This window comes from Xiphophorus couchianus, chromosome 6 (assembly GCF_001444195.1).
Source record: "Xiphophorus couchianus chromosome 6, X_couchianus-1.0, whole genome shotgun sequence".
NCBI lineage: Eukaryota > Metazoa > Chordata > Actinopteri > Cyprinodontiformes > Poeciliidae > Xiphophorus > Xiphophorus couchianus.
This window is the reverse complement of record NC_040233.1, coordinates 22,799,842-22,818,212: the sequence shown is the minus strand read 5'-3', so window position 1 is coordinate 22,818,212 and position 18,371 is coordinate 22,799,842. Positions and strand designations below refer to the sequence as shown.

Genomic DNA, 18,371 nt, shown 5'->3' with positions numbered 1-18,371 from the left:
AGTACCGCAACCAACTATATTTTTAACTATTTTAAGAGTTTTAGCCACGAGTTGGTTAACAGCAGTGGTGGGCACACTTATGCTAATGCGCTAATGCTAACTATAGCGCAGCTAGCTTCCTAAATTATAAAACACTAATTTATTTGGGTTTTTAGTAAACGTTCAGTTGAATAAAGTGTGATGTCTGTGTTAACGTTTTGGTTATCGATTGTTTGATAACCAATTCTTCGAGATTCTTCTAATTCTTCAAGAAATTAAGACGTTTATATTCATGCTTTTATTTTGGAGTGTTTATATTAATGCTTTTATATGAGGGTGGAACTGTTGAGTAAACATTTCCACGCTCATATCTATTTTTCCCCCAGTAACTTTATTGAAATAAGAGAACAAAATATCAAAAAAATAACCAATTGCATTAGATGATATGTAAATTATTTCAACATTAAATTTGTGCTTAAAGTGTTGTAGTTTTTCAAAGGCATATATAATTTGAAGTTAGCACCTTAGCATTAGCTTCTGCTAAATAGGCTCTGTTGGTGTTAGGGTTAGCGTAACTAACGTTTTAGCTAGCTGTGCCCACCACTGGTTAACAGTATCAAAGTTCTGATTTCCGAGGTAATTTGAACGCATCATCACATTGCTACAGGTTTTCTGAAGTAAATGTTAGTGAAAAATAAACAATAGCATATTTAGAAATTAAACCATAAAGCTTCTGCAAAGATAATTGCTGATAGACAATTTTCTTGCTCTCTGCTTCGTTTTTTCCACCAGAAAACTCTTTATTAAGAACATCTCATCAGAAACTTGTCAACAGTTTGGCACAGAAAGTCTTGATTAAATACATCCTGATACAGATCATAAAAAACAACAAGCAGCGGTGACGGATGGTCTGACATCAAGAACAGATTTACAAAAGGAAATAAATTATGATTGGCACCTCCAACTCACAGGAGCGTTTATTTACATGTCCAGTCCGAAAAATGTCCGACTTTAAAACCGATTATCATCATCATCATCATCAATGCCAGCACTGATTTACACATTTATATAGATATAAATATACTTATGTCCTTCACATGATTCAACAAACAAACTGAGGCTGTGCGGACGGATTGGCAGCCCAGACACCCGGGTATATTACCAGGCGAGGTGCACTCTGGGTAACGTAGTTCACAGAGACTTGTGCTTCCCCAGCAGGCAGAGGCTGAGCTGCAGCAGCCTCTTCATCCACAGACAGTGCGCCAGGAGCAGCAGCAGCAGCCCGGCTCCGGCTGAGCAGTACACCCCGATCACCGTGCTCTCCTCCGGGAGGAAACATTTGGACAGGGAGTGACCGCCTGGAGACACCGACGCCTGGGGAGGGAGACAGATGTTAGCCGCCTGTAAGTTCTCCACGTTCGCCACTAGAGGGCGCCCGGGAAGCTAACAGCGGCAGCATTTTCTTTTGTGAGAGAAAAAGTAAAACTGATATCAGTGCTTGTGTTCTTGAATAAATAAGAAAAAATTAGGTTAGAAAATTAAACAGGAAAATGCAAACAGATTAAAAAATAAACACCAAATGAATTTTATACAAGGAAACATCACAAAATTTCACAAAACAAACTAAACTAATTCAATTAGATTAAAATATTAAAACATGATTCAGAATTTTACAATAAAAAAAAGAAAAAACAACAGAAGCAAAATGATTATTTATTCTCTTTTGTTTTGGCTGTGAAGTCATTCCTCACGGATACCTGTTGAACACACCTGTGAATGTTTGGTGACCTTTAACCTCAAATACCAATCAGGCATTTCACGGTAATTGATTATTCTATCGTATAATCAATCAATCAGATTTTTTTTAGAAATCGCACATTTGTACAATATTAGACATACATTAAAACACACGTATAAAGAAATAATTCCTTTTTAAATAAAAACAATAAATTGTAACAATCGGATTAGTTTAGTATACACCTGATCATTTGTAGCAAATTATGCAACTGCAGCTAAAAAAAATACTTAAAACATCAGCATGTGAAAAGCTAATCTCTTTCTGCTTGACTTAACATCAATACAGCCTAGGGATGATCTATTGATTAATTGTTGGATTAACTGATTAATAATTGCACAGCAAAAAGTGATTAATGGGAGTTTTTTTTAATTATTTTTTACAGAATTTGAACCAGGTGAAGCTATAACTGATGCTTGAAAAGTTTTTTTGGAAAATGTTTACAAACAAAAAGTATTTTTTTTATCTTAATATCTTTTAAAGTTGGCATTTTCCAGTTAACGATTAATCAATTAATCATTTATTATTTGAATAATCAATTCGTGACAATTAATTGTTTCAGCCCTAATTAATTAATTGATGGATGGATGGATGGATGGATGGATGGATGGATGGATGGATGTATAGACCACATTAGTGAACAAACAGCATTCACACCGTGAGACATGGTGGTGGCAGCATCATGCTGTGGGGATGGTTTTCTCCAGGAGGAACAGGGGAAGCAGGTCGGAGTTGATGGGAGGATGGATGGAGCTAAAAACGGGGCGCTTCCTGGGAGAAAGGGGCTGGAAAAGAGCTGAGACAGGAGGTCGGCCTTCCAGCAGCGCGGCGACCCTGAATATACAGCCAGAGGCAAAACGCAGGTTTAGAGCAGCGAGGCAAAATCCGACTCACTCTGGGCCACATAAACGTCATCAATGCCCTCAAAGGGTCGGCTGTTCCAGAACGTAGCGATAAAACCCTTTAAACAACCGTTAAAATATTACTAAACATTCCATAAGTACTTCTTAAAATTAAAAAACATTGAACATCTTTTCACTTTGATCAGTCCCACCAGGTTGCTTGATAGTTTTTGCAATAAAAAACTGATTTTGTGGTGCTAATTTAGAAATATTTGCAAGGAATTTTGGGCTTATTTCTGATGGTAAATGTAACTTTGTGTTGCTCGTCATGTCAATCACAGACTATAACTAGAATTCAAGTAAGGCTGAAGCAGCAGTGTCATAACAATAAGAAATACTGCCATCTGCTGGTGGGAGTTAGCATCACTTAAACACAATATTTTTGACCATTTATGTAAAAATTTTGCTATAAACTCAGTTATTTAATAGGAATAAAACTAAAATAATTTAAGATTGTTTTCCTCTTTCTGCTGCCCTTCATTTTTTCTACTTGCATATTTTTCTATTGTATGTAACTGTTTTGTTTTTAAGGATATTTCCCAACTATAACTATGGGATTTGTTGATTTTGTGTGAATTTTCGCAATCGCAGAATCATAATAAGCTGCAGGGACTGATTAATATAACTTGCTGTCTAGAGTCTAGAGGGCCACATAAAAAGATATGGTGAGCCGGAGTTAAGAGTGGCCCAGTCAAATCTCAATTGGGAATCTGTCAAAACTTTATAAATATGATTTCCATAGATGCTCTCCATCCAATCCGACTGAGCTGGAGTTGTTTTGCAAAAACGACTTTCCTGGTAGAAACAGCAGCAGCAGCAGCAAGTGGTTCAATGAAAACAAAGAGGCTGGATAGAAATGAAAGGCCCGGTTTTCAGATTTTTAACTGCAAAAACACAGAATCTTACCAAGTATACTTGGTCTAGTTTCTGGTGCAAATATCTTTGGATACTTGAAATAAGACAAAACTAACATAAGAGTAACTTTCCAGAGCTTATTTTTTGTAAATAACTAAAATAAGTGTTGAAAACTTAAACTAAATTCACCTAAATTTATAATTTTTTCCCACATCTGAGAGAAACTAAAAGTACTACTACAGTACTAGTACCACTGCCAGATTATTTCACTTAAAAAAATTTAATTTTTCACATGTTATAAGTGAAATAATCTGCCCCTTTTAGACCAATATTAAGAAATTAATAATTAATGCTCCAAATTAATGCTATATCTTGGTGAAAAGTTACTGTTACTTTTATGTTTTTTTTCCAAGTGTACTAATTTATTTCCACTAGAAACTGGAGAAAAATACCTGGTATAGGTTTTGTGATTTTTCAGTTTTTTAATACAAGACCTTGCATAAAATCCCAATGAAACTCACTGAACTGAACAGTAAATAGAACCGCATGTTCAGAAGCTGGACAAATCAAGTCATAAACGAGTAAAACGATATTAAGATGGGATTTGTTTTCTCATTATACTCTTCATTGAGTAGATTTTTACAAATTCCAGCACTTTTAGGTTTCAGGTAAACGTTTTTTTACTACAAAGTTTAGTAAAAAAACTCTACTGTAACAAACTTAGGGTAACCTGAAGGTGCAAAAACAGCTAAAAATGAAATAATCTGTCTCTGCGCAGAGTGTTTCTGTCTCCCCACTCACCAGGATGAAGCTGGGGTTATTCCTGTTCCTCCAGCTGAAAGACGGCACACTGATTTCTGGGTACTTGTTGTCATGGAGAACCTCACATCCGCTGTGGGTGTGTCCGCTCAGGATGAGCCGCGGCTTAAACCACTGCAGCAGCTGAGGTGGGAAAAGAAGAAAAGACCCAAGTCCACCTTAGAAGCTGCTTCCTTACATCACCGCTTTCATCACCTCAACGCTAATACTGCAGAAGACTTACACGCAAGGAGGCCTCCTTCGACAACACATCGTACTTCTCCCTGAACAGCAGGTGGCGCTCCTCAGGCGGCGCTGCGTCCTGCCCTGCGCAGCTGGCGTCGCTCACTCTGTACAGCGGGTAGTGCTGCAGGAGAAGCAGATGTCAGAACATCTGTGTGTTAAATGTCAGATAAAAGACGGGAAAGTCTAAACCTAAAGCTGCAAAACTGAGACAGAAAAGTCTGATGCTGCCGCTGCATCATGCTAAAAGTACAGCAATAAATATACATATTTAATATTTGTAAGAAAAAAAAGGAGATTTTCTGATCAGTATTTCAGTGCATCAAATCAGTTGATCAAAACATTCTGTCACATTACAATTACCCTTCTAGGGCTGAAACGATTAATCGTATTAATAGAGATTAGTAAGATTATTGAAATAATCCTCAACTAATTTAGTAATTGATTAATCAATAACTGGAGAGTACAGGCTTAAAAATGGTAAAACATATTCAGAGCAATAATTAAACCAAACCAAAGTAATTAAACCAAAGACAAAATTTTTTTCTTTGTCTGTAAATCTATTCTACCCTGAACTCCTCCAGCTTTACATTCACCGGTTCAAATCCTGTAAAAAAAAAAAAAAAAAAAAATCAAATCTACCATCAATCACCTTTAGCTGTACAGTTATTAATCAATTTGTTCTAATATTATCACCAGATTAGTCATGTACTGTAGTAATCTTAAGTAAACTTTTCACATAAATTTTTTTTTAGCTTCCTTAGCTACAAATAATCAAGCGTACATTAAAGAAATGCTGTTGCATTTAAAGCATGAAAACGTTTATTTTCTTAATTAAATTTTTTTTTAATTATTTGTATCTTGTGTATTTCTAATATATACAATGGGATAATTCACAGCAAAATCTGCAGGCATTTTTAAAATCTGATTAATCAGTTCATCTTGATAACAGTCGTTAGGTGCAGCCTTACACTATTACATAAAGAGTAGATTTATCCAACTACGCTATAATCTTTGTTGGCCACATAAAACTGATTTTAAAATGTTGGACTGAGCGGAGCAGCTTCAGATTTTAGCCCGGTTTACCTGCAGCATGATGGGAGCGGTGGGAGGATAGGACTGGGAGCCCTCACAGTTCTCTGTCTCTTCACCGTCAGACTGCGACATCTGCACAGGAGTAAACACACAGGGAGGGACCGTTTTTACCTCTGATTAACTATGTTGCTGGACAGAAAAATGAAAAATGTTCAGAATAAAATATGTAATTCCCAATGAACAGATGTTCAAAATAGAAGTACTGTCCGTGGTTGCTCTTGAACAAATGTTAAAACTTCGCTCCATGAAGTGCCAGCCTTCGTAGCTTCATAGCGTTAATCCTGTTTAATTGTTTACGCTGAATGAGCGCTATCTATTTAAGGTGAAACGTAAAGAGCTTAACGAGTGTTTATATTTCAAACTAGACCCGCATAAAGTGCATTTTACATCCCACACCGGACTCTGGTTTGACCGTTTCTCTTTCCCGCTCTGGTATGGCCGCCATCTTTGTTTCTGTATCAACGGTTTCCCTGAAACCAGTGGCGCCCTAAACTGGATGGAGGTCAAATACAACTCTAAACGAAGGGCTTATGTCCCACGGCAGGGTTTAAAAACTGTTTCCCGATTTTCAAAACTTGAGAGACCACACATGTTATAAAAAAATATATTAGTTTTGGTCGTATTCTGTGACCTGATTTCACTCAAGAATATTAAGATTTAAGTAAAACCCCGCGATATTATAAAAGAAGAAGAACCCCCCCCCCCCGCGATAGGGTACGTGAATTAAGAGTAAACAAACATGGCGGACGATTTAGACGTAGTGGCCAGTGGAGTTCTCTTAAGCAATTAAAGACGTCACAAAAAGAAAGTGTTAAATAGAGTACTGGAGACATCGCGAGCAGCGGCATTTGCTGCACTATGAGTTGAGTTTTGCAGTTGTTGTTTTTTTAACTTATGTTGCAATGTGTTTAGATTGTGTTTTTATTCTGTCGTCTCATTTCGCTTCACCGGTTGATTATATGATTTCAAGTCTTTGCTGCTTTGATGTTATAAAATATTTGCAGTGAATAAACGTTATCGTTAAAACGAACTTATGATGGACAGCTGAAAAGTTACCGGGTGGTGGCAATTTCGGTCCAAGTCTTCTCCTTTTCATTTCGGTTGTGACATGCCTTACACCACAGCTGTCAAATTCCAGTCCTCAAGGGCCGGGGTCCTGCAACTTTTAGATGGGCTTCTGCACATCTAAAAGTGCAGAGGCACACCTGAATAGAATAATTCAGGTTTTAATTACGCCATTAGCAGGGCTACGGAGAACTTATCTACTCAAGGAGGAGGTAATTAAGCCATTTCATTCCAGTGTTTTGTACCTGTGGCACATCTAAAAACTGCAGGACACCGGCCCTTGAGGACTGGAGTTTGACACCCCTGCCTTGCACGAAATGTTGAACAAACATCCCAGTTGTTGCCACATATCAACTCCATCTTCGATATCCGACCTTTCGGTTCTTCTTCTTCTATAGAGCTTTGGAAGGTGACGTCACTGCTCCAGACGTAGGGATATGAGCGCCATTTTCAGGGGCCATATACATAACCGACAAAAAAAAAGACATTTTGAATGTAAGTTACTTAAAATTATTTAGCAATGGTACGAACTTGGATGTAATGTCCGATCACACGACCGAAACGGTAAAAAGATGGAAAACGGACTTTCGTTTCACCGTTTTCCTGCCTGTAAACAACGCAAGGAGGCTAAGCTATCGGAGTTAAGCTATCGGAGCTAACAAAAAGGAGACGAATATCCCGGGTATCAGAGGTGAGACGTCCTGATTTTACGTTCTCCAACATCCCAAGTTATCTACAAGTTTGCTCCAGACATGTCCATTCTGGTGAGTGTCTAAATTCGCTTTGTTGGTGTTGTGTCATAATTTTTTGCTATGATTTTGTCCGGGTGACTCATGTTCAGTTATGTTGAGTTCATTTAAGTGGGTCAACCTTGTTTAGATTGGGCTTATAATTTTTATGTAGCACAGTCTGAGTTTTGTCAGTGGACATCCAGGTTATTCCATTATTGTGAAGTAAACTATTTTACTAGTGTTATCAAATTTACAGTATTAATACTGACGTGTGTTCTGATATGTCCTCTTCAAGGCAAACCGATGTATGAACTAGATTAGCTCAATCCAGACTGAATCTGGGTCACTGCGAGGTAAACGCCACGACATCGGACCGACATCCGCGTCAATTAAAGAGGCGATACAGCAAAACCATGATGGACCAACAAGTGGGTGAGCAAGTTACAGAGACTGTGTTTTCATTATTTACCCCAGAAGAGGTAAATAATAAAAACACAGCAGTGGAAGCTATAGAAGAGGAGCAAGTTTGAGAGGCTGAAGAGGAAACCCAAGGAGAGGAGCTCAGGAAGGCAGCACACTCTGAAGAGGAACATGAACCATTTGTGTTGAAATATGTGTTCAGTTGGAAGTGTCTGTTTTCTCTCATTTTATAATTTAATGTGGTAAAACATTCATAAAACATTTGATTCAAGCACTTCAAGTTGCATGTAAACAGGTGATGAAATGAATCACATTTTAAGTAACAATTTGATATTTAAAATATTTCAGGTAAACATAGATGTAATGAAAGATTATATTTTGAAATAGACATTTTATGTGACTAAAGTCAACTATTATATAATCAGACATTTTGCAGTGAACATTTAATGTAAACAATCAAACTAGATGAAAGAGCCCATCTTTAAACATTTAATGTGTAATTAAACAGTTCAGAGTAAACAATAAAAGTGACAAGTAAATGTTAAGAAATAGATCACACTTTTAAGTAAATATTTGTTGTATTTAACATATTTCAGGTAAGAAGTGAACATGTAATGAAATAAATCCTGTCCTAGACCCAGAAAGTTTACTCAAGTAAGAGTAGAAATACTTCATAATAAATTTAGTCAAGTGAAAGTAAAAAGTACAGCATATTATATCCATCCATCCATCCATTTTCTGTTCACCCATGTCCCTAATGGGGTCGGGAGGGTTGCTGGCGCCCATCTCCAGCTACGTTCCGGGCGAGAGGCGGGGTACACCCCGGACAGGTCGCCAGTCTGTCGCAGGGCCAGCATATTATAAATACTCCTAAAAGTTTGTTTTGGTTTTTTTTATTGTTTTTTTTTTTTTCTTCAAAAAAATAGTCAAAAAATGTAATTGAGTAAATGTAACTAGTTACTACCCAACTCTGGCGCAGAGAGCTGACAGAAACTTGCTCCCACCTGAAGCGAGCAGTTGAGGTCTCTGGAAAGTTTGATCAGGTCCTTTTCCACCGACTGGCAGATGGGACAGCCGTCGCCGTGCAGCGCCACGCTGTTCACCAGCAGGAAGCTGCAAACAGGAGGGGAGCAGTCAGAGAGGACGCACAGATTTTTATTGCTAATTTACCTGCAGGTGGGGATTTCTAACCTCATGGGGAAATGTTTTTCAGTTTTTCTTTAAGGTACAACAGATTTTAAGTGAAGTTTAGACTCATTATGGTAAATTATCACAGATACTTTGACTCAGTTCTTAGTTCTGTTTAAACAGGATGGACTGATGGATTTATGGACAGATGAACAGACAAGTGGATGGATTTAGTATGGAGGGATCATAGATGGATGGACGATGGACAGAAGCATGGATGGATGGTTGATGGTTTGTTGGATGGATGGATGGTTGGATGATGGTTTGTTGGATGGATGGATGGTTGATGGACAGACAGATGGATGGATGGATGGTTGATGGACAAATAGATGGGTGGATGGATGGATGATGGCTGGTTTGTTGGATGGATGGATGGATGGACGAATGGATGGTTGATGGACAAATAGATGGGTGGATGGTTGGTTGATGGCTGGTTTGTTGGATGGATGAACAGATGAATGAATGGATGGATGATGGCTTTGTCGGATGGATGGAACAACATGTAGGTGAGGGATTAGAGTCTTTAATCAGCACCATTTTTCTAATAATCAATTTTTTCTAATCCAGACCTGGAAACCTCTCCACGAACTTCCATCGTTTTCCAGACTCTATTTTTTTCCACAACGGTGAACAGTAACAATCCTGTCAGAATAAATTACCCATTTTCTCCCTGACGCGTTCGTTTACACGCTGCCTTTCACGCATTGTTGAGAAATCATTGATTCCAGTTGCAGCAGCAACTCCATCTGTCTGGTGGAGAAACTTTACAACAATAACCTGGGAAGCTTTTCAACATAAAGTTAAGTTTGAATCAATGCACCTTCCTAATTTATTCAAACAAATCTAAAAAAGTTAACTATAGGTTGCATGAGTGCTGTTATAAACCTTTGACGACCACAGAGGTGATGCAGCCTGCAGGGCAATGCTGGGACAACTCAGCAGCGTCTGCACTTTTAACAAGGATCAGGATTGCAAAACGCACAGACGCAGCAAAAACACAGCGGAGAGCAGGTGAGCCTGGCAGAGGAAAACCCCACAGAGGGCAGATGAGAGTGAAGTTCCTCTTCCAGATCGGCTCAGCAACTCTTTATTTGAAGCATCAAATCCAGAAGCTTTAGGGAGAGATTTGGTTCTCCTCCACCATCCGACCTTTCAGCTTTTATCGCTAAAGTCGGCCAAGACTCGACAGGATCAGTCCTGGGAAAGCGCCAATTCCTGATAAGATCCCAGGATGTCTGCTGAAAGCTGGCACTGATGAACTGGCAGACGATAAAACGTCTCCAAACTACACCAGCAACTACAATTCAAAAATACTTTATTAATCCCAAAGAGAAAATAAATGTTGTATTAATTCAGATTTATTGAATATGGTGATGGCTGTCGGCAGGTAAGATCTCCTGCAGCAGTCTGTATTACAGCGAGTCTGAAGAAGCCTCTGATTGAGGATACTCAATCGATTATTCTAATGATTAATCAGATTTTTTGAAAAATTGCCACATTCTACAGATTTTTTTATATATTAGAAATAAAAAATGCAAATAATTCAGTTCCTTTTCTGAATAATAAAATAAATATTTCATTGTCTAAAACACTCAGTTCTTTAGTGAATTTGAACTGAGTGAAGGTAAAACTTTCCCACTTGAGTTTTGAGTAAAACGTTTTCAAAAACAAAGATGATTTTACCTTAAAGGCAAAATATCTACTTCTTTTATATAGTTTTGGCTTAATTACTTTTCTTAACATGCTGCTATTTTTCAGCTAATTTAAATTTTTTTGAGTCTCTGTACTCAGGTTATCGATTAATCATTTACTAAATTCGTTGACAATTATTTCACTAATTGATTAATCACAACTAATCCGATTAATCGTTTCAGTAACGTGAGATGTTCCAAAAAAACTTGCCAATTTTTCATCATTAATAAAATCTATATCAGAATATAATTAGATTTGAAACTAGGTTAAAAAAAATGTAATCAAGTTTATTGGCTCATAGCATCTCAACAGAATCCCACTTTATAAAAAAATCTATGTCTTAAAATAGGATGCAGGACAAAGGAAATGTCTGAGAATTTTTACAATAGGTATAAAATGATTTTGACTAGAAACTAAATAATATTGTGTTGTTTTTTTTCTTGTGAAGAAGCCTAACTAATGGCTGCAGCATTTTATGCTTTTGTACTTCTTGTCACTCACTTGACTCCCTTTTTGGTAACAATCCTGGTGGAAGAGGCGTTGAAGACCTTTTCAAAGCGCTGCAGCTTGAACCAGTCCATCCTGCAGGGGAGACGCAACACGACAGCGCAAACAGTGAGGGTTAAAAAGCTGCTGCTCAGCCTGGCACGTCACGCCTGTCGTGCACTGTTACATAAGAGCTGTCCCAGTTCCAATTCCTGCTGCACAGATTGAATCAAAGCCCATAAGAGCAGCCGCATGTCGACATAATCCCACATCTCTGAATCACATGCATCAAAACTTTAACTGCGAGATTATTTTCTGCGCCGTGTGTCACTTTCCTTCTGGAAAAACAATGAACGCAACATCTCTGAAACGTAGCGCAAGCCTTAAACATCGCATCAAAAATTAACTAGAATCACTAAGAGCTGCGGCGCTGCTGTATAAAACTTTAAATAAAAAATACTTCTTTTTTTTTTCATTTCAGCTGAATTTATTTTACATTTTCATGGGTTGATGATATTGCATAATTTTGAATTATTCCTCCAAAAGAAGCAAATTAAGCGACTCATAAGATAAAACATGAAAAAGTCTACAGATTAGCAAAAAAAAAAAAATTAACTGACAAGTTTTGTTGTTTCTATGGTGGTTTAATAATCAAGTTTTCCAGGGAAATGTTGGAGATACTAGCAATAGATATACGTTTAAATATCTCGGGGCCGCCACAAGCTTTTTTTGGAGCCCTGGGCAGATTTCTGTCTAGGGGCACCCCATACCAACATGTTCATCATTGCTTAACTACTCTATTTGTATAGCATGCCTGCTATCATTAGCATCTTTTGAAGCTATCTTATGTCATAGCAGTGTTGTTATGGCTATTGATTTGAATCTTACAGGAGGAACAAACCAAAAAAATGCAGAATATTTAAAATATTTGAAAGTAACACCAGCTGATAAATACTAAATTTACAGTAAACAAGATAACAAGTTTGATATATTGTAATATAAGATATAATATAGTTTAAGTATATTATAGAGTTTTTTATGTGTAATAATAGCTTATATATATACAGTATGTGTGTGTATAAATAAATGTATATATATGTATATTAACGTAACGCAGTGTAACATGCTATATAAATCACATTGAGTTATATTATGAAAAACTGACTTTTAAATGTAAAGTAAGAGTGAAATTCTTTAAAGAAAGTTAGTCGGTAGAGGTGCGGAGCTGGTGGAGACATTTCCCAAAGAACTTCGATTTGTAACTGAAGCAAAAAGCAATTTTTACAAAGTATTGACTAACAGCAGGCTGAATGTAAACACTTGATATTTTGAAAATCATGTCTAATTTTCCTTTCTCATCACAATTATGCATTACTGTTTGTGTATCCACCACACAAAATCCCAATAAAATGTGGATCTGGACAGCATGTGATAATATTCAACATTTATATATTTTTCTAGGCCCTGTGTTACTTTAAAAAACTGCTGAGTGTCTTCCTAAAACGAGACTTTGCAGGTTTGCAGTGGTGCAGTAATCCGTGTTTAGTTCACCTTTGTGCAGCAGGGTGGTGGGCAGAGAGCTGATGTTAAGGAAACCTCAGTCAATAAAGCCTTTTGTGTTTTCCAAAGAACTGTGTGCACTGCAAAAACACAAAATCTAACATAAGTATTTATTTTTCTAGTTTCCAGTGCAAATATCTTAATACACTTGAAATAAGACAAAACTTACTCACAAATAATTTTTCAACAGATATAGGAGCTTGTTTTAAGTCAGTAATTCCTTAATATTGATCAAAAGTTTCACTTGTAGCATGGGGAAATGACATAAGTGAAATAATCTACCAGTGGAACTTGTACTTTTTAGAATTATTTCTTTAAAAAGCTAATTTATCTTGCTGAAATGTTACTTATAATATAGTTTTGTCTCTTTTCAAGTGTACTGAGATATTTGCACTAGAAACTAGTACTAAGTTACATTTTGTGTTTTTGCAGTGTGTTCTCATTCCTGACAGCATTTACTGCATATAAGTCCGCGTTATCTAACTAAACTCGTCCCAATTTGGTACACACCTCAAATATTTCTGAAACATTTATGTAATGTGGACAAACTAGTCTCCTTTTGTTTTTCTGGCTCTGCAGCAGAGAAGCTTTCACTGAAACTCCTGGCAGCTTTCAAACATCTTTCTGAAACCTCAGAGTATTTCTGGAAGCAGCACTGTAAAAACACAAAATGTATCCGACTATCTTGGTCTAGTTTCTAGTGAAAATATATTAGTACACTTGAAATAAGACAAAACGTACTTTATTGTAACTTTTCAGCTAATTCCTGAATATTGATACAAAGTACCAGTTCCACTGGCAGATTATTTCACATATAATAAAACATTTTTCCCATATTAGAAGTGAAATAATCTGCCAGTGGAACTAGTAATTTTTATCAATGTTTAGGAATTACTGGCTTAGAGCAAGTTCCTATTTCTTGTAAGTTAGCGTTGTCATATTTCAAGTGTACTAAGACATTTAATTCAGTTTATTTATTCAAAACAAATGTTGTCTCAAATGTTTTCACTAAAAATGTTTGCATTAGAAACCAGACAGGAAATATTTGGTAAGATTTTGTGTTTAACAAAGACGGCAGTAAAAAAAAAAAAAATCAATATGCTCAGGGAGTGTGAGCTCTAATCTCAGTGTTTAATTCGTCAGGATTTTTCAGCAGCGTCCTGCCTCTGAAAGATCAACCGTTGTTTTGTTTTTTAAACAAAAGGAGCAACGTGAAAACGGAGAGGCGTTGCGTGCTTACTCATAATGGAACCCAATGTCGTGATTGCCGACCAGTACGACCAGTTCTGTGTCCGAGGAGTGTCTGAACATCCTGTGGAAGCGGCGCACGTCGTCCTCCCAGTGCTGCGGAGAAAAACAGAGAGAGAAGGTTTCAGAAATTCACCTGAGCAGTTCAGGAGTCCTAGTGGGATCTCCAAGGAAGGCCGAGGTGGCTGCTCCGAGTCGAGGCGCCCCGCCAGAGGCCGATAATTACTTCAGGGGTTTAAAGTTTTCTGTGATGAGGCTCTAATTGGCCCTCAGATGCTGCTTTCCTATTAGAGCTGAAACTATTAACACATGAGGAGATTTAGCAGCGAAAGGATATTTATAACCCGGAAAAGTTTTTTATATCAAGTCAATCAGTTGAGTTTATGTGTATAGCACATTTCAGCAACAAGACATTTCAAAGAGCTTTACAGCATAATAATACAACGTCATAGAACACACAGTTATTGATTAAAACATTAAATTGTGTCAAGTGCCGTCATTACACATCAAAATGTTGATTAATGTTTCATTTATTATGAAGGGTGCACCGATTTATCGGTGCCGATTTCCTTAATTTTGGGAGATCGGTGATCGGCCGATTTTTACATGTGAAGCCGATCTTATCCACGATCCTATCTAGCTTGGCGAAGGTCTAAGAATCAGCCGCTGACCATTTGCTCTCTGGTGAGAAAGGTTCGACTGACAGACCGGTCCTCCAAATTATGTCTGTTCGTTTACAATTAACAATAGTGACCCCACTGTTGCCAACTCAACAACATTCTTGCTATATTGACCAACATTTCAGACAAAAACAAATTGGTCTCGAAACATTTGGAATCGGCAGGTGAAGTTTTCTTAAAGATTGGTAATCTGTGATCAACCAGAAAACTGCAGTCGGTGCAGCCTTATTTATTATGCTTCAAAAGAAACTCTAAACAGGAGGGTTTTAGTCTGGATTTAATTAACCCCTTAACTGGCGGTATCCCATCCATGGGAAAATCTAGTCTGTTTGAATACTCTGCCTTTTTCACCGAAAAGAAGTCAATGTTTCAGCAGTTTCAGAGTTTTCTGAAAGTTTGTTCCAGATTTGTGGTGCTTAGAAGGCGATGGCTGTTTCTCCATGTTTGGATTCTGGTTACGCTACATTATGTTATGTTATGTTAATTTACATTATTTTATGGTATGTTATGCTATGTTCTTATTTTTCTTTATGTTATTTTACGTTATGCTGCGTTATGTTATGTTACGTTACTATGTTATTTTATATTGGGTTAGTTTATCCTGAGATATCTCTATAGTTTTGCTGGAATTCAGATTTTATGATTTTTACAGCGTGAATGAAATAAATTAGTGGGGGCTCCGATTTATGGGCCAGTCGGTTTATGGGCCAATGAATTTATGGGCCAATCAGCTCCAATTTCCTCAATTTTGGGATTTCATCTCAGCAAAGGTCTAAAAATCATCCAGTCCTTTTCTGCTCTCCTGTGAGAGAGGTTTGACTGACAGACTGGCCCACCAGGTCATTTCTGCTCGTTTGCAGCTAACAATGCTCACCTCAGTGTTGCCAACTCAGGGACTTTCTTGCTATATCTTGTAACATTTCAAACAAAATAAATTGGTAAAGGCCAAAATCAGAATCGGCAGGTCAGGATTTTTAAAAATCGGTAATCGTTGACCAGCCAAAATCGGTGCAGCAGTGAAATAAATGGAGCATTGTGTGGAGAGATGGATGCAGGCTGCAGATGTTTACATCAGACCCTGCAGTCTGTGGGCCCAAACAGAATCAGAATCTGATCAGAACCCTCTAAATCCACATCATGTACAGTTTATTTCCTCTATTATTACTATAATTTCCAAGCATTGTTAGGATGATCCAAAAGCAGTGCAGCTGCATTAGGAGGGAAAACATGGAGCTCTGTTACCTTCTGGGAGCTCCACTTGCCTTCGTCGAAGATGTCCCCGAGAATAAAGACTATTTCGGGCTTGAGCAGCCACAGCGCGGTCTGGAAAGCCCGCTCCATCTGCCATTCCCTGCGTTTGGAAACAACCCCGCTGTCATTTTCTGGCTTTTCTTTTTATTGCCTCACCTCACCTCACCTTACTGGTGTTTAAAATGGATGGGTAAAATGGAGAGATTACCTCCTGAGCTTGTCGAACCAGTGTCCCCCCACCGCTCCGAGGAGGTGGGTGTCCGACAGCACCATGGCGCGGACCGCTGCGTCCGCCGGCCGCCCGTCGGTGCCCTCTCCGCCCCGGGCACGGCTCAGCTTCGGCCAGGCGCACTTGAGGATGGTCGGGAAGTAGATGAGATACTCGCAGAAGAAGAAAGCGCCGAAAACCACCGCGATGAGCAGCGCCGCGACCACCGAGCTGCCGCTAAACTTCAGCATTTCTCCGCTAATCGGTGCTCGGGATGCCCAGAAGAACCGAGCCACCCGTCAGGCATCTCCTCAGTTCAGACCCGAAGGGATTTATTTATTTATTTATTATTATTATTATTATTATTATTATTATTATTATTTCAAATCTCCCACAGAGGGATGCTCAATTTAAAATGGCTGTGGAGCATCTGAGGAAAAAACAAAACAAAGAAGCGTTTTTTCGGGTTCGGTTCGGTGGACCCAGACGGCGGAGGAGGAGATGTGAAAGTTCAGCTCGGCCTCGGCTCATTGAGGGAGACCGCAGCGGGCAGCATCAGTCAGCCTCTGTTTGGCAGCTTTTCAGCGCCGTCAAGCTGGAAGCGACACTTCCGGTTATAGATTTCTACAAAATAAAGCAACGAAAGACAACCCGAACCGCGAGTCTCCAGCACAAATGTAGTTTTATTTTGAAGTTGCGTACAAATTTATGGAGGACGGATACTGCCCAAATTGGTAATAAAAAATAAATGGTTTGATAAAGTGCCAGAAATCACTTTAAAAAAAAAAAAAGAACTTTTCCAACTCACTTGGTTACACATGAATCAACACTAATTTTTTCATTTTCAACACAATAAATTTAACATTATAAATATTTAATTTTCAATTTTATTTCAAATCTTACCTTCCTTGTTTTTTGTTTTCAATTTTTAGAATCTGTATTTATTTAACACATGTTGTATTTACTGTCATGTTTTTATAATTTATCTCATTCTGTTTTTTATTTTACTGCCACTTTTTTATTTATTAATTTATTTTCTCCTCTAACATTTCTACTTTGTATTGTCTCATCTTATATTTTCTCCTTTGTTCAATTATTTACAGATTTCTTTTTGATTTTCCCAATGTTCTCTTTTCTTTTCCCCTTTGACTCTTTGTAAAAGTTAAAGGAAAAAGGGCAAAAGAAGATTCATTTATTTATTTTTATATCATTATTGCCTGTGTTCCTGCCGATTTTGACAGTATCTGCCCTCCATACAACAATTTGTTGCGTTTCTATTTTGTCTTTTTTTCCAGGTTTAACTATTATTATTATTATTATTATTATTATTATTATTATTATTATACTCAACTGTCAAAAGGTTTGGGTGCAAGATTGCTATTAGTTTACTCTGCATCACAGCAACATGATAATAAAAAAAATCATATTTTTTCTAGAATTATTAGACATTGCATATTTTTTATTCTGTTTTTTTTGGATGACAAGAACATTATTTTCTAGCTAAATTTCCAATTTCACAATTAGTAAAAATTGTGTTTTTGCTCACCTATAGATATTTTTTAGAGCATTACGTAACTTTCAGTGATTTACGATACCTGCATACATTTTTAAATTGACAGAAATATTTTAAGGTTAATCTCTAGAAAATTATTTTCATAATATGAATTTTCTTACGACTGAAAAAATTTATTCCAACGTAATAATTTGAGGATCCATCAAGTTCAAACACAGTTGTTTTTTCACAGTTTGCAGAATGTACATGCAAGTGAAAAAATATTGTTCAATAACATGAGTGAAGTAAAAACGGTTAAAAAAACACATTTTTGACAGTTATTACTGATGCGATCAGATTTAGTATATGGGAAAATATCAGAGCTTACAAAGGTTGAAAAAAGTTGGCAGTATGTCTTTTTTTTTTATCTTGACATGCAATTACTACCAAAAGCTATATATACATATACTGTTCCAAATATATACAGTTTGTCACTCTAGTGTGATCAAAATGACATCTGCTTCATGTTGCGGCTTTTACTTTGGAATAACACAGAACTTCCGGTTAGCGCCACACTAAACATGTGAGCTTGACTGCGTGTTTGAGAGAAAGCAGACACTAAATTAAACAATTTGACGTAAAAGTGGTGCTTTTAAAAAAAACGCTCAACACGAGTCTGGCTG

The 18,371-nt window shown here is 37.4% G+C and overlaps 1 protein-coding gene across 3 annotated transcripts; it reads right to left on the bottom strand.

Moving 5' to 3' along the window:
* Positions 1–754: 754 nt before the first annotated feature.
* Positions 755–16,817, bottom strand: mppe1 (metallophosphoesterase 1). Of its 3 annotated transcripts, XR_003595844.1 has the most exons (10): positions 16,197–16,817; positions 15,980–16,088; positions 14,050–14,153; positions 11,265–11,345; positions 8,888–8,996; positions 5,659–5,739; positions 4,574–4,696; positions 4,333–4,473; positions 2,432–2,608; positions 1,199–1,353 (listed from the first exon to the last, which is right to left on the bottom strand). XR_003595844.1 is itself a non-coding variant. In XM_028019884.1 (9 exons), exons 1-9 carry the CDS (start codon positions 16,445–16,447, stop codon positions 1,171–1,173), a joined length of 1,182 nt encoding a protein of 393 aa, XP_027875685.1. In that variant the 5' UTR covers positions 16,448–16,813; the 3' UTR covers positions 755–1,170. The 3 variants fall into 3 exon arrangements, 2 of the variants coding, with proteins under 2 accessions (XP_027875685.1, XP_027875687.1); XM_028019884.1 differs by lacking the exon at positions 2,432–2,608 and having other exon boundaries at positions 755–1,353; positions 16,197–16,813; XM_028019886.1 differs by lacking the exons at positions 2,432–2,608; positions 11,265–11,345 and having other exon boundaries at positions 755–1,353; positions 16,197–16,813.
* Between the last annotated feature and the right edge of the window lie 1,554 nt (positions 16,818–18,371).